Here is a 15,784-nt window from a genome sequence, read left to right on the forward strand (position 1 = left end):
GAACCAATCAAGCACCGAACGCACGGCACCTCCGCGATCTGCACACGTACAGCTCGATGACGTCCCTCGTACTCTTGATCCAGCTGAGGCCGAGGGAGAGTTTCGTCAGCACGACGGTGTGGTGACGGTGATGATGAAGTTACCGGCGCAAGGCTTCGCCTAAGCACTGCAACGATATGACCGAGGTGTGTTTCTGTGGAGGGGGGCACCGCACACGGCTAAGAGAAACTTTGGTGTGCCCTTGGGGTGCCCCCTCCCACGTATATAAAGGGGGAGGGAGGAGGAGGCCGGCCAAGGGGAGGAGGCGCGCCAAGGGGGGCAATCCTACTCCAAGTAGGATTCGGCCCCCCCTTTCCTATTCCAACTAGGAGAAGGGGGAAGGAGAGGGAGGAGAGAAGGAAAGGGGGGCAGCCCCCTAGTCCAATTCGGTTTGGGCTAGGGGGGCGCCACCTCTTGGCCTTCCTCCTCTCTTCCACTACTAGGCCCATGAGGCCCAATAACCCCCCGGGGGGTTCCGGTAACCCCCTGGTACTCCGGTAAATACTCGATACACCTTGGAACCATTCCGGTGTTCGAATATAGTCATCCAATATATCAATCTTTATGTCTCGACCATTTCGAGACTCCTCGTCATGTCCGTGATCTCATCCGGGACTCCGAAATACCTTCGGTACATCAAAACACATAAACTCATAATACTGATCGTCATCGAACGTTAAGCGTGCTGACCCTACGGGTCCGAGAACTATGTAAACATGGCCGAGACTCATCTCTGGTCAATAACCAATAGCGGAACCTGGATGCTCATATTGGCTCCTACATATTCTACGAAGATCTTTATCGGTCAAACCGCATAACAACATACGTTGTTCCCTTTGTCATCGGTATGTTACTTGCCCGAGATTCGATCGTCAGTATCAACATACCTAGTTCAATCTCATTACCGGCAAGTCTCTTTACTCGTTCCGTAATGCATCATCCTGTAACTAACTCATTAGTTACATTGCTTGCAAGGCTTATAGTGATGTGCATTACCGAGAGGGCCCAGAGATACCTCTCCGACAATCGGAGTGACAAATCCTAATCTCGATCTATGCCAACTCAGCAAACACCATCGGTATTCGGGAGTTGCATAATCTCATAGTGATAGGAACATATATAAGTCATGAAGAAAGCAATAGCAATAAACTAAACGATCATAGTGCTAACCTAACGGATGAGTCAAGTCAATCACATCATTCTCTAATGATGTGATCCCGTTCATCGAATGACAATTCATGTCTATGGCTAGGAAATTTAACCATCTTTGATTAACGAGCTAGTCAAGTAGAGGCATACTAGTGACACTCTGTTTGTCTATGTATTCACACATGTACTAAGTTTCCGGTTAATACAATTCTAGCATGAATAATAAACATTTATCATGATATAAGGAAATATAAATAACAACTTTATTATTGCCTCTAGGGCATATTTCCTTCAGGTTGAGATCCGATGAATTATGGATTTATGATCAGATTATCTATGAATATTATTTGAGTCTTTTCTGAACTCTCTTATGCATGAATGAGATAGCTTAGTAATACTCTTCGATCTACTCCCTCTGTTCCAAATTATCGATTTGGTTTGGCCTACTAGATTGGTTTTTCTTGCAATGGGAGAAGTGCTTTGTGATGTGTTCAATCTTGTGGTGTCCTCTTCTAGTGACAGAAGGGACAGCGAGGCACGTATTGTATTGTTGCCATTAAGGATAAAAGGATAGGGTTTATACCATATTGCTTGAGTTTATCCCTCTACATCATGTCATCTTGCTTAAGGCGTTACTCTGTTCTTATGAACTTAATACTCTAGATGCAGGCAGGAGCCGGTCGATGTGTGGAGTAATAGTAGTAGATGCAGGCAGGAGTCGGTCTACTTATCACAGACGTGATGCCTATATTCATGATCATTTCCTTAGATATCGTCATAACTTTTCGCTTTTCTATCAATTGCTCAACAGTAATTTGTTTACCCACCGTATGCTTTCTTCGAGAGAGAAGCCTCTAGTGAAACCTATGGCCCCTGGGTCTATTTTCCACCATATTATTTTCAGATCTATAAAACTAAAAATCCAAAAATATCTTGCTGCAATTTATTTATATTTACTTTATTTTTTTATTTACTTATCTTTTATATCTATCTCATTAGATCTCACTCTTGCAAGTGACCGTGAAGGGATTGACAACCCCTTTTCCGCGTTGTGTGCAAGTGTTTGTTAGTTTTTGCAGGTGCATATATTGGGGACTTGCTTGTGCCTCCTACTGGATTGATACCTTGGTTCTTAACTGAGGAAAATACTTATCTCTACTTTGCTGCATCACCCTTTTCTCTTCAAGGGAAAAATCAATGCAAGCTCAAGAAGTAGCACACGTCTATAACAAGCTTAACGGCTAACTCCACGAGTCGTGCCGAGTTTGGATTCGAGCTCATTATGTTAATGAGTCGAGCCGAGATAACTCGTTGTGTTAATGAGTCAAGCTGAGATAACTTGTTATGTTAACGGGCCAAACCAAGTTGGCTCAACTCGACTCGAATTCCACCCCTAGTCTATGAGATACGACAATTTCTAGGAAGCTCATGGACGGGCAGGAGTATGACTAATATGCTCCACCCGCAGGGTTAGCTTTCAGTAGCCTAGTACCAGTATGACAATGGATGAAACTTCTGAACATCAAACCCACAGTTCAAGGTATAGTCCTTTTGTTTAGTTGTGAAGAAGTCTAATTATTTGCTCTAGATGGATGTTCAACCTTAACCGGTCTTCACTGGAAATTCTCGTATCAAAACATTGTTTGGAGCAAAGGACATACTAATGTGCCTCGAGAACTGTGGAGGATTGTTGAATTATAGATGGGCCTTGGGCACATATAACAATAATAATTCCTGATTAATCTCCAAGGCTCATGTAGGTGCATGACACAGTGGAATGTTTCGTACCACCTCACAAGTAGAGGAGAGCTGAGATCCCTTTATAAGGGTTTCTCTTTTACATGCTATTGGAGCTTGAGAAGATGAATGGTACACTTGCGCTCCTCCTCCGCCGCCCACCTCACAACGCCTCCCCTCCCCCGCGCATATCGTGTTTCATGAATGAGCTGAGCCGAGCTCAGTCCTATGTAATACTTTGCATTTTATTTTTGCCGTCGGGAATGGTTAATTAATCAGAGATTAATTACGAGTTGCTAATAGATGTGTCACTGTCCATGACGTTGGATCCCGAGCTGTTTGCCGGCTTATTCGTGGGCCTAAGCCTAGGCCCACGACTCACTTGGCAACCCCCGCCGATACAGTCAGTTCCTCTCGCGCATAACCCTAGCCATCATCTACTATTCCACTAATTGTTGCTGCTTCCGGCGATACCATCCCGTCGATTGTGTGCACGACCGTTTGAGAGAGCAGGCCTCCGGAACCCTGTCCTTTGCAATCCTGCACCGGGAGAAGCGCAATAAGGTTTTTGGGGAGCGTCTCGGCCCGTTTTCATCTCCGTCCTCGACTTCTACTAGTTGCTCGACACCGGTGCCATGGCCGCCGCTACCGCCAAGAAGAAGGACGCGAACAAGGCCGCAACCACTTCCCGTGCGCGGCTTTAGCTTGACCTACCGGAGAGTACGATCTGTTCATCCTCTATTTGCTCGTTCATGTGCTAGCCGCATATAGAGGCCATTTGGTTAGAGGCCTGGCCAATGTGCCTGAGAAAATAAGGTGCCAATTTTGCCAGGCCAGGCTCGCCTGCTATTCTTGTCTTTGCTTGGTTGATGTGAGTTGATTGTTTAAAATATTGTTAAAGAATAGACGTACAATTACCGGTCATTAATTAACTCCAGGCTCCTGCTGTAGCGCGCGAGGCGCATGAAAATGGACACCTGGACCAGGCTAACGAGGTTGCCTGGGCTAACTATTTTCTTTGTAATTTTTTTCCTAATTGAGCCAGGCTAATCATATGGCAGGAACGGCCAAGCCAGACACACATCTTCTCTACATAGACATAAAGCAAACAGCTGCCAGGCAGAACCCAGGCATCATCCACGCCAGGTGTACACCAACGTGGAAAGCATCCAAACACGCCCATATTATGTTCATAGATGTGTCAGTTCTATGTTTGATACGTGCTCACATGTTTATATATTTGTATGAGATTTATATTGGTAATAACATGTTAATGATTTACTTAAAACTATAGTAAAGACAATCTTTCCTCTCTCTCAAGGCGACTTAGGAAAGCTTTCCTTCCCTCGATCTTCTCCGGTGAATCCGTGGATTCGCCTCCCCCCGGCTGCCGCTCTGGCGGCCGGTGGTGGGGAGGAGAATCCTAGTGTCTCGACTTCCACTAGTAGATAGGTAGGGTTTTAGTTCTCGCAGGGGCGGCGTTTGGACGTATGATGGCGCTCCTTCTTTGAGTCAGTCTTTCGGCCTCTGATCCTTCTTAAGTTCGTCCGTTGGGACGTATTAGACGGAGCTCTGGCGTAGATTCATACTAGCTCTTTGGGGCGGTGAGGTTAAGGTTTCTTGCCGTACGTACATAACGGCAATATTTGGTGCCAGGTTCTTCAAATCGATTCAAGAATTCAAAAGCGACGACTGCGGCTACAGGGCGCTGATCTTTACGGGCACGTGCACGAAGACTTCCTGACTATCATCGACAAGGTCAAGCCGGTTCCGATATGGGAGCGGCGACAACGGCGCATCGGCGGCTTGTTCTGGCGGTGACAATGGTCATTCGGTGGTTCATCGATCTCGATGTAATTTTTATTATGTTTGAGGTGCTTTATACTTTCGGTAAATCTTTTATTAGATCTGAACTTTTTCAAAAAAATATGATTTACTTAAAAATTAAATCAATCGAAAAAGTGGTAATATCCAGCAGAATTCAGTATAGACCTATGAGCTCGCAATATACGAATTAAAGGTCGATTCAGAATAGGAAAATAAGATTTCACATATGCCTACGGCAAACCACCTGGAACTAATCAAGTCAGACACCAAGATCTGCCGGAAGCGAAGTCGCCAATGGCGAAGCCGAAGAAATCCCGGAACTCCGCCCCAGATCCATTGGTCGCCGCCCGGCTCCCATGGCAGCCCTCAGCGCCGCCGCTCGCCACTGCCCTCCTTATCTCCTTCGCTGCCCTCCTCCTCCGCGCGCTTGTCTCCGTCGGCCCCTACTCGGGTCAGGGCGCAGCACCCAAATTCGGCGACTACGAGGCTCAGCGGCACTGGATGGAGCTCACCCTCCACCTCCCCTCCTCCGACTGGTACCGCAACACCTCCGACAACGACCTCGCCCACTGGGGCCTCGACTACCCGCCCCTCTCCGCCTACCAGAGCCGGCTCCACGCTCACCTCATCAACGCCTCCCTCCCCGACGCTGTCGCCCTCCGATCCTCTCGCGGGTTCGAGTCCCAGGAATCGTACGGACATCTTTGGACTAACATTTAGTACATGGCGTGGTGTGCAGAATCGTGTGTCTGTTTTAAGTCTCTGTGGTTTGTTTCCTGCAGGAAGTTGCTTATGCGGTGGACAGTACTCTCGTCTGATCTCATTCTGTTCTTCCCCGCGGCGCTATGGTTCGTGTGGGCGTACATGAAGGATGGGGTTGGCGGTAGTGGGGAGAGGCGTGAGGGGTGGACGTGGCTGCTCGCCATGGTTCTTCTCAACCCGTGTTTAGTATTAATCGACCACGGCCATTTTCAGGTGAGGATTATACTAGTGGTGTATGTGCATTGGAGCAGGGCATTTGACTGCATTGCCCAGTGTGTTACACAATGACGGATTGCCCTTTTGTTTCAGTATAACTGCATCAGTCTTGGGCTGACACTCGGAGCGATTGCTGGTATTCTGTCGAGGAACGAACTTGTTGCTGCTGCTCTCTTCAGTCTTGCAATTAACCATAAGCAGGTTCTTTCTTATCTGGAACAAAGATAAATATATCTGTTTTATTTCCAGGGAGGTGAAACTGCATTTACTCTTTAATTTCCTACTTTCAAGCTTCGTCAACAAACATGATGTAAGTCATAAATCTTAGAGATCTCTGCCTTTGCAAACCCCACAGATTCCCAAAGGGAGCTCCTGGGGTGTATAGTGGATACCAACTTAACCCAAGCGACTGCTAGCATGAATGACTTTTTCTTGAGAGTACGCAAATTGCGTACCATAGCTTTATAGAAGAAGAGAATATCAAGTACGAGACCACTACCACTCGCTGCGAACAACGAACGTAGCATAACTCCACACCCGGCTAGTCCAAGGACAGCCACCCACGACAACACAACAACAACGCAAAAGAGCCTACCCAAAACCGAAAACCTCGCCGTGTCTCGACCGACGTCGGTCACCTCCGAAGAACAGCAGCTCCCTCCAAGCTTCCCTTATCAACGCACCATCCCCAATAAAGCCAAGAGGAGGTGGCAAGAGGATGGCAGGACTCGATCCGACCTAAGAAAGGCACCGTCTTGGAATCACCGTCGACGACCGTGCATTGCGCCGGGGGGGGGGGGGGGGGGGGTAAGAACGATCAGGGTAACGGCGAACACCGGAGGAGCGCAACATAGGAACTCCAAGTCTCCCAGCACGATGCTCCCAACAGAGAGACGACGTCGAGAACGCCGCCATCGTGCCGATTCAACGCCGAATCAAGGCTTTCGCCCGGAGACTACTGCCAATACCAAGCAAGAGAGGGACTTGGCGACACACTCAGCGACGCCTCTAGGGAGGGGAATAACACCCACGGGTGCCATCGCCGCCGGCCCGGCCAAAACCGGACTAGATTTTCATCCATAATGCCGCGCCACTCCACTCCTCCAAGGTATTGGACAGTACCGTCCATGATGCCTCGCACCGCCGCCACTGCAGCAAATTGCCGTCGAGGCTGCGCAGCCGTGGTCCTCTCCCACCCTCACTGCCGAGAGAACGCGACCCACACCACCGTCAACCACAGACGAGGAGCAGCAGCATCCACCAAGCCGTGCAAGGGCAAGATCCAGCACTGTCGGCCTTCACCCACACCAGGGGACTGCCACAAGCATGGAGCTGACCTGTGCCTCCAGCCACACTCCTGCGCCAACTCCACCGGGGCATCACCGCGCGCTCCTCACACGGCGGCTGGCCGGCCACCTGCTGCCCACCAAGATCCCTTCCTGGCAGGGCCTCCTCGGCGCCGCCACCACCATGGCTGAGCTCGCGCCGCCGCCCCCAGCAAAGCCGAATCCACCTACCTCCGCCACCCTGCTGCGCCCCTGGATCTGTTGGCGTCGCCGCACTCCGCGTTCCCCGCCGTGAAAGTCCACCACCATCATGGCCGCCTCAGGGACGTCCCGCTCCGCGCGAAGGGGAGCCGTCCAGAGGGCGCAGCCAGCACCCGCCGCCTTCGCCGGCCGGGCGGGGCCGCCACCGCCGGCGCCGGCGGCGGCAGCGGGGGAGGGGATCTGAGGTCTTGGGGGCTAGGGTTTGGGGAAGCCTCCGGAGCCGCACACGCGTGCGACCCGGGAGGGTGGGGAAAAAGCTGCTAGCATGAATGACAAAGTTAGTGATCACGAGTGGCAGTGGCATCAACAGTGAATGCCAGTAGTCGCAGACCTGTAAGAGACAATCCCAAAGCAATACAAATAGAGTAGGCTGTCACAAAAAGTGCATGCAGTGTTGGTACAATCCTTAGTGTAGAAGTGCATGCCCTAGCCAATGCAACCAAAAGACCGATCTGATGGAAGAGACTAGGCAGCACATTATACATCAACACTCCCCTTCACGTGTGGCCCTCAGGCCTAAACATGGACCGAAAGTGGGCTGCAATTTAATTGCGCCAGCCGGGTCTTGAGCTCAAGACCTCTTGGCTCCGATACCATGTAGAAGTGCATGCCCTAGCCAATGCAACCAAAAGGCCGATCTGATGGAAGAGACTAGGCAGCACATTATACGTCAACACTTAGTACTCAACTTTTGAGGGCTACTAGCTGAATTTCCAACTAGCTCAAGCTGGCAGTATAATGGGCTGATAGAGATGAAAATTGGGAGTGAATCCATTATAATTGTGCCACTTACTTTGATGGGAAATAGAGTAAACCTGCTGAATCAGTTACAAGTCTTGCATGGATTTTTATCTACTACAGTTTCCTGCACTACTTCCATAAAACTAACCTGCGCCTCTCCCTGTTCATATAGAGCTTTGCAAATAAATTGTGATCCTATAAATCATGGGCATATTTGATATCTTGCAGATGAGCATGTACTTTGCGCCAGCTTTTTTTGGGCATCTTCTTGGAAAATGCCTGAAGCGGAAGTATCCAATTGTTGAGATCATGAAACTTGGTTTTGTTGTACTGGGAACTTTTGCTCTTGTTTGGTGGCCTTATTTACATTCTTATGAGGCTGCCATGCAGGTAATTGCTGCATATGTGATCTGGTTATTTTGTTGTTCAAGCAAACTAGTCTATACTGAAGAAATCTTGTTTAACTAAAATGTAGTGATCTCCTTACTGAGCTGGTCAATTCACCAAAATGAAGCTTACTCTATACATAATTGGCTCAGTTCACTAAACATGTTAACTCCACTGTCAGGTGATCTCTCGATTGGCTCCGTTTGAGAGAGGTATATATGAGGATTATGTTGCAAATTTCTGGTGTACCACCTCAGTTCTTATCAAGTGGAAGCGATTGTACGCAATAAAGCCGCTGAAACTTATGAGTCTTTCTGCTACCATCCTGGCTTTCTTGCCTTCATTTATTCAGCAAGTCAAGTCACCAAGTAATCTTGGCTTCCTCTATTCTCTGTTGAACAGTTCGTTCTCTTTCTACCTATTCTCGTACCAAGGTATGTTCTACTGCTGGGTTGATACTCTTTTTTTTGCAAGTATATGTGATATTTCTTTGATCTTCATGTTTCTTTGTTTTATAATTGCAGTGCATGAGAAATCAATTTTGCTTCCTCTTTTACCCGCAAGCCTTTTAGCATTACACGAACCTCACCTGCATGGATGGTTCACGTACTATGCACTTTTTTCGATGTACCCGCTTATCTGCCGTGATCAGCTTCTTCTACAATATATATCTGTTCTTGGATTATTCGTTCTTATTTACTACTCACCTGGTGGAAACTATGGAAAGGGGATGAAAATTTCGTCTGGAACAATGGCAGTTCTGAGCCTGCCATTGTTATGCTCGATCTTACTTCACACTGTGTACCTGCAAATAGAGCCTCCAAAGAGGTATCCCTTCCTCTTTGATGCACTGATAATGTTCATCTGCTTCTCACAGTTTATTATTTTGACCCTGTACACAAATTATAAGCAATGGATGTTGGACTTCCACCCTAGACCTGTAGGTAGCAAGAAGGACCTATGATTGGAAATTTTGACAGCTAATTTTATAGAAAATAGTCATTGTACCATTGTAACCTTGAGTGTGTTCCTTCTGTAACGGAATTGATTCACTTTTTATGAAATGGATGAAATCTTTGCATGTGGAGCAGATACGAATCAATTTTATATGACCAGTAAATTGTGTTTAAGAATTATCCTGTGTTTGGTTGTATGATAAAACTAGATAGCAAAATGCAACCTATGCGGCAGCGGCATTAGCTTTTGCAGCAAATCTGATAGTATTATCCCTCAGGAAATACAACATAGATAGATGCCTTGTTACTTGTCGAGTCAGTGTGCCTGTTTAATTGCACTATCGCGGGAGAACTTAGGATTGGTAATCTGATCCAAATTCCTGACATAGAATTTGACTAGCAATGAAACATGTCAATTGTGCCGCAACAGTGTTTTCTGTATATGTGCAACATAGAAATTGCTGTATCATAACATTATTTCTGAGATGTTTTCATGCAACAAATGTAGTGTGCTGAAAACATTTTTGTGTGTGAGGAAATTCTTCCGTGCAATGAATTCGTCTGGCAAAAGTCAGGACCGATCTAGTATCATAAATAGGATTTCCCCCTATTAGCAGGGCAATTACTCATTCAGAACTGTTTGTTTGGTGGCCCCAGCGGTGTTAGCCGTAAGTAACAACGTTTTGATTAGAACATGGCCATACAAAATCACTCTAATAAGAGAGTGCTAATGGGAGGTAAATCACATAGAATAAAAATTCTTCACATCTCGACATAGTATTAGGCAAGCTACTTGCTGAGGAGGAAGAAAAGGTCCGGCCAGCATAGAATCCCTACCAGAAACCAGCTACTTTGGTTCGACCTTTGACTGGAAAGAATATCCTCCGCTATAATCGTCGAATGAGTCTGTACTCATGTCCTTGTCCTTCTTTGGGAGAGGATCGTTGTAAGGGTGGCGAGGAGCGCTTTTTGTGACGTCGAAGTCCGTCGCAGACGTTGAGGCGGATGTCGAGGCGCTGCTGAGCCCCTCGCTCTGCAGCATCATCTCGATCTCCTTGACGACGTCGCTCATCGACGGTCGGGCGGCAGCGCCCTCCTCCACGCACCGGAGGGCCAGCTGCACGAACTTGCTGAACGCGGCGAGATGGTTGGTGTTCATGATCCTGGAGTCTATCATGCCCCTGAGGCCGCAGAACTCGGCGTCGGCAGCGTCGAAAACCCTCTTGGCCTCCCTGACGATGTACTTCCCCTTCTCGATCGGCTGCCTGGCGATGATCAGCTCGAGCATGACCACGCCGAAGCTGTAGACGTCGCTCTTCTCCGTCAGTTGCTGGGACATGTAGTACTCGGGGTCCAGATAACCCTGCAGGCCAAGAACAGAAACCACACCAAGTCACATTCACTGGAAGGAACATCTGCAACTGCAGGGATGGATGCATGAGCCTTACCAGCGTTCCTTTGACTTGGGTGCTGACATGGCCCTTGTCGCTGTCAGACACTAATTTGGAGAGGCCGAAGTCGGCGACCTTGGCGGTGAGGTGCTCGTCCATGAGGATGTTGCTGGACTTGACGTCCCGGTGGATGATGGGCGGGTCGGCGAGCTCATGCAGGTAGGCGAGGCCGCGTGCGGCGCCCAGCGCCACCCGGAGCCGCTTCTTCCAGTCGAGATGCAGGCCGCTCTTCCCTGCAACCACGGGCGGAAGGTTGCTGGACTTGTACTTGACTTGATACGATTATTATTGAGACGGGACGAAGCCATGCTCTGCATACCGGTGAGGCTGTCGCGCAGTGTGCCGGCGGACATGTACTCGTAGACGAGCATCTGCTCGCCCTGCTCGAAGCAGAAGCCGACGAGGCCGACGAGGTTCTTGTGGTGCACCCGGGAGAGCAGCTCGATCTCGGTCTTGAACTCGTGCCCGCCCTGCATCGACCCTTGCTGCGCCCTCTTGATGGCGATGAACTGCCCGTTGGGCAGCATGCCCCTGTACACCTTGCCGTACCCTCCGTACCCCAGCTCGTTCGCCTCCGCGAAGTTGTTGGTGCTCCGCTTCAGCTCCTCGCACGAGAACCACCTCGCCCCTTTCAGCCGCGGCGCGCCGCCCCGCTCCTCGCTCCGAGCCCACGACGCTGCAGCACCACCAGTTTCACTTCACTCGTCTGGCCGGCCGGTGAAGAAAATGCTTTCAATCCTCCTATAAGTTTATTTATAAGAAGGCGTACCGAAAGGTCCGCCGAGCTCTTCCGTGGCCTTCTGTGCGCGGCGCCTCTGCGTGAGCGCGTAGACAGCAGCTCCGACGAGGGCGATGACCAGGACGCCGCAGCCAACCGCGATCCCGATGATGGCGCCCTTGCTCTTGGATGCCGGCACGTTCCGATCTGCAAACCACACATCCCACATGGTATCTCACTCAGCCACATACGTACTCAAAGGTTGAGCAAACAACAGGTAATCGTTGTTCGTTGGTGACCTGGGAAGGGGTACGGGGAGGCGATGAAGTAGTAGGGGCCGAACTCCTTGGGCGGCTTAAAGGTCTGGTTGCTGAGGTCGAAGCCGATGCGCATCACCTCGGTGCGGTTGAAGTAGGGGCCGCCGGAAGGGAAGAGCTTCACCTGGACCTGCATGTAGGAGTCGCTGTTGAAGAAGGGGTCCTGCAGGGCCACGGAGCCCGGGCTGAGCTCCAGCTTGGTCCACAGCTTGCTCTCCAGCTCCTGGAACGCCGTGCCGTTGCCCACGTCCGCGAAGAAGGGCGCGCGGAAGTACATCACCCCCTGGTACGGGTACGCGCACCCGCAGCTCTGCGGGCTCATGCTCTGCTCCGGCGGGCACGCCCCGGAGAAGCACTTCACCAGGCTTGTCGTGTACGCCCGAGAAGGCGCGTGCTGTGTCACGTTGCAGTACGCCGTGTTCGGCAGGTGGTCGCACACCGGGTTCCCGGCCAGCCTGAACGATGCCATGCCGTGGCAGGAGTTTGTAAGTAAGATGACAGCACTGCCACCGTCTGGAAACCGGAACTGGACACTACTACTTGGTACTCACGCGAGGGTGCCGTTGTAGCTGGAGGTCACCGTGACGGAGGAGAAGTCGTTGTCCTTGAAGCTCACCATGCTCAGCTCGCTGCTAATGCTCCTCCCCAGGTCGAGGGTGCCATTGAACGCGTTGCCGTCCAGGATCCTGCAAAGAGGCCTTGTCAGATTTGCCACAGCACGGCACTCTAAAGAACACCAGTTTCACCATTTTTTGGTGCAAAATCCAGACAAGGTTTTTGCGCGAATTTACACTTGCTGCAGCTGCGGGCTGCTGAACAGCTTCATCGGCACCGTGCCGTAGAGTCTTCCGGATTGTATGATCCTTGGTTTGGCATCACAAGACAGTGTCAGATTTATCCATCCGAGCATATGTACTGTGAAGTTGCAAAGTTATTTCAGGGGAACTTACAGAGCTGAGAGCTGTGGCAACTTCCAGAACCACTGCGGGCTCGGGGAAGGATCAAATGTGTTGTTGCTCAGATCACTGCGGTGCAATTAGACCAGATGAATTACTATGAGATCAAGCCTGGTGGTTCGAACAAATTAGCAGCAGAAATCTTGTGCGCAGCGAATTTCTTAGTGCTTACACATAATTGAGAAGAGTCATCCCAGATAGATTGGGCAACGGTCCGTTAAGCTGGTTGTTGGCTAAGTTGCTGAAACATATATAAAGATAATGTGCTTACAATGGCTGTAGCTTTGTACTTGCACTTACTTACACAGTGTATCGTAGACAACTTACAGCTCGTTTACTTTGGTGAGGTTATTCAGGTTCGCCGGAACTGGTCCGGAGAGGGAATTTCTATCCAGCCGGCTGTCCAAACAAACATATAGAAGATTCATATCTGGCAGCTCATCCAACAAAATAAGAAGAATTGGGCAGAGTTTCGTCTGACAAGGACACTTACACAACTTCGAGTGTGCTAACAAACCCAAGAGAGTCCGGGATGTCACCGGTGAACTTATTTCCATCGAAAAGCCTGCACCGAATATCTTAAGGTGTCAGCAAATATGTTGCGAAGCAGGAGAAAGATGAGTCTATAGACAGAGAGGGCTTCAGGAACTCACAGATGAATCAGTGTCATCTCAGGGCTGAAGAGAGCATCTGGGATGGGACCAGACAATTGGTTCTTGTTGAAGTGGCTACAGATCACCAGAAACAGTACGGTTAGAGATACGTTCCACTTCTCATTTCTGCTTCAGAAATGATGATGACCAAAAAAAAAGTCTTGTATAACCTACAAGTGTTTGGTTTTTGTAAGCTTGTCTAGACCCATTCCCCCGTTTGATGAGATTGGCAATGGGCCGGTCAGTTGATTGTCGGCGACATCAAACCAATAGAGGCTGGAGAGATTGCCCAGAGATGCTGGTATTTTTCCAGAGAACTGATTCGAGTTCAGAGCCCTGAAAGAGAGTTTGATCAATCTCATTATTTTCCTGCAAAAACTGAAGCACAGAGGAACAAACGTGCACGATCATCTGTGCGGATGATTCCTGCGCCAGCGAGTAGTCTCTTACATGTAGGATAGTTTTGGAAGACTGCCTAGCTCATCAGGGATGTTGCCATGAAAGCTGCAACCTGCCAGAATCCTTCAAACCAGGCGGCACAAGTACAACACATGAGCATAGTGACATATAACCTAACCGAAAACAAGAGGCAGAGCACGTTTGGAAACTTACAAGGTCGCAAGCTGCTTCAAATTACCGATGGTCGGAGTGAGCACACCTCCAAGGTCTTTGTTGAATGACAGGTCCCTGCATACACATAGAATTGCTCATGTCATGGCTCAGTAATTCAAGCAGAGCTGCAAGAAGAGGGATTATGTTGAAGAAAAGGTTTAGCTTGACACTCTAGTGCTCTGCCGCTACATACAGGGATTGCAGCTCGGTCAGCTGCCCGATGTCAGCAGCTAGAAGTCCTTTGATACCCATGGTTGACACTTTTCTGAAAGACACGGTTGTATAATAATGGTAAGATTTGTTGACTTGGCACTCGGCGGAGTGTGCAGTGAAATTCTTGTTGAGCTTTGCCCACACTTACATGGAGATCACCCTGTCGTTGCTGCATGTCACTCCGTCCCATGGCGAAACACCGCAGGGATCATCGGATTGTCCCCACGTAGGCGGCGAGTTCTGCCACTGATCCATTAACGCTCGGAGAACAGAAGCTACAATCGACTCCAAGGTAGTATGAGTTATCACACGTGAGTTATACTACTTGGGTAAAGAAAGAGGAGAAAGAGCTCAAAATTCTTGTCTCATCATCGATGAATTGTACTACAGTACTTGTGAAACTAAGCAAGAATGGATGAGTCAGGGTACTCACTGTCCTGGCTGTCCGTGAGTCCATGGCTTGCTCGCACGCACACCGAGAGCAGCAAGGCCAGAGCGAGAAGCACCCCTCTCAGACCCATCCTCGCACAGCCACCAGCTTCCTCCACGCACGCACGCACGCAAGAAGTGAGCCGATCGAGCTCGCAGAGGGGGGCGAGGTGCGGTTTTAGGTGCTCAGCAAAAGCTCTGGAGCGCAAGGCAACCACCGGCACCACAACCGCAGCCCATGATGCGGCTCATGATGGGACGTGCATTCGCCAAGCTAAAATGATAGGATCCTGCAAGCTCTGGAGAGAAAGATACAGGCGGGAGAAGTGGTGCCAAATATCAACGACTTGACTTGAAAGCAAGCCAAGCCTCAAGCTCCCACTGCCCCAGCAATTCCTCGGTGGCTGGCTGTAGCTGAGCACGCCGATACCGGTCGTCCCCGTACGTCTCGCTGTCCGCGGAAGATACGGCCGCGCGAACGTGACCCTTGCTCTACGGCAACTCCTCCCCACCTCAATCTTGAGTTCAGTCGGTACGAGTGCACTAGTGACTAGTGTGCTGGTCTTTCATGTCATGCTCGTGGTGCTGCTTGGAAAGTCTGTTTTTCATTGGGGTTTAAAGGAGTTTAGTGATGATTAGGGGTGCGATTCAAGGCACGTAAAGAGGGAAATTTGGTGGGGATTAAACTAATGATGCCCATGATTGACCTTCTTTATCACCCACTTTTGCACTGGAGAGAATGTTCTTTCAGTTATATAGATTATATTTTGGACTATGCTGACAAGGCATGCCTTAATTAGAGCATGGTTAAGGAAAAGGTCTTCGCAAGAGATAATAGGACCGTGTCTCATTGATGTTAATCTGTGATCGACAGTGAAGTGAAAGCGAAGCCGACGCTGTCCGCGGAAGGCAGTGCAAGGTTGAATATCCTCACAAAAGAAGGAAGATAAACTGAGCGTGATCTCACATGTTTTTCCATGATCTTTCTTGCGTTCAGTTGAGGTAATTAACTCTGACAAGTGGCTAATTTGTAAACACTGAAAATATACGTTGCACTTACTCTAGGTGCAGACA

General features: G+C 49.3%; 2 protein-coding genes across 2 annotated transcripts; one reads left to right on the forward strand and one right to left on the reverse strand.

Annotated features, from left to right (window-relative positions):
* The first annotated feature begins 4,976 nt into the window (after positions 1 to 4,976).
* Positions 4,977 to 9,512, forward strand: LOC123097582 (probable dolichyl pyrophosphate Man9GlcNAc2 alpha-1,3-glucosyltransferase). Its single transcript, XM_044519362.1, has 6 exons — positions 4,977 to 5,444; positions 5,535 to 5,727; positions 5,824 to 5,931; positions 8,247 to 8,408; positions 8,587 to 8,839; positions 8,930 to 9,512. The coding sequence occupies exons 1-6, from the start codon at positions 5,047 to 5,049 to the stop codon at positions 9,367 to 9,369; spliced, it is 1,554 nt and encodes a 517-aa protein (XP_044375297.1). The 5' UTR covers positions 4,977 to 5,046; the 3' UTR covers positions 9,370 to 9,512.
* A 475-nt stretch (positions 9,513 to 9,987) lies between these two features.
* On the reverse strand, positions 9,988 to 15,274 carry LOC123097581 (leucine-rich repeat receptor protein kinase HPCA1). The gene is made up of 18 exons (XM_044519361.1): positions 14,715 to 15,274; positions 14,430 to 14,556; positions 14,262 to 14,333; positions 14,069 to 14,143; positions 13,907 to 13,978; positions 13,631 to 13,792; positions 13,457 to 13,531; positions 13,297 to 13,368; positions 13,131 to 13,202; positions 12,976 to 13,044; positions 12,798 to 12,872; positions 12,639 to 12,710; positions 12,399 to 12,533; positions 11,830 to 12,302; positions 11,582 to 11,737; positions 11,132 to 11,488; positions 10,810 to 11,045; positions 9,988 to 10,724 (listed from the first exon to the last, which is right to left on the reverse strand). Exons 1-18 carry the CDS (start codon positions 14,800 to 14,802, stop codon positions 10,209 to 10,211), a joined length of 2,904 nt encoding a protein of 967 aa, XP_044375296.1. The 5' UTR covers positions 14,803 to 15,274; the 3' UTR covers positions 9,988 to 10,208.
* Between the last annotated feature and the right edge of the window lie 510 nt (positions 15,275 to 15,784).

This window comes from Triticum aestivum, chromosome 4D (genome assembly GCF_018294505.1).
Source record: "Triticum aestivum cultivar Chinese Spring chromosome 4D, IWGSC CS RefSeq v2.1, whole genome shotgun sequence".
Classification (NCBI taxonomy): Eukaryota; Viridiplantae; Streptophyta; class Magnoliopsida; order Poales; family Poaceae; genus Triticum; species Triticum aestivum.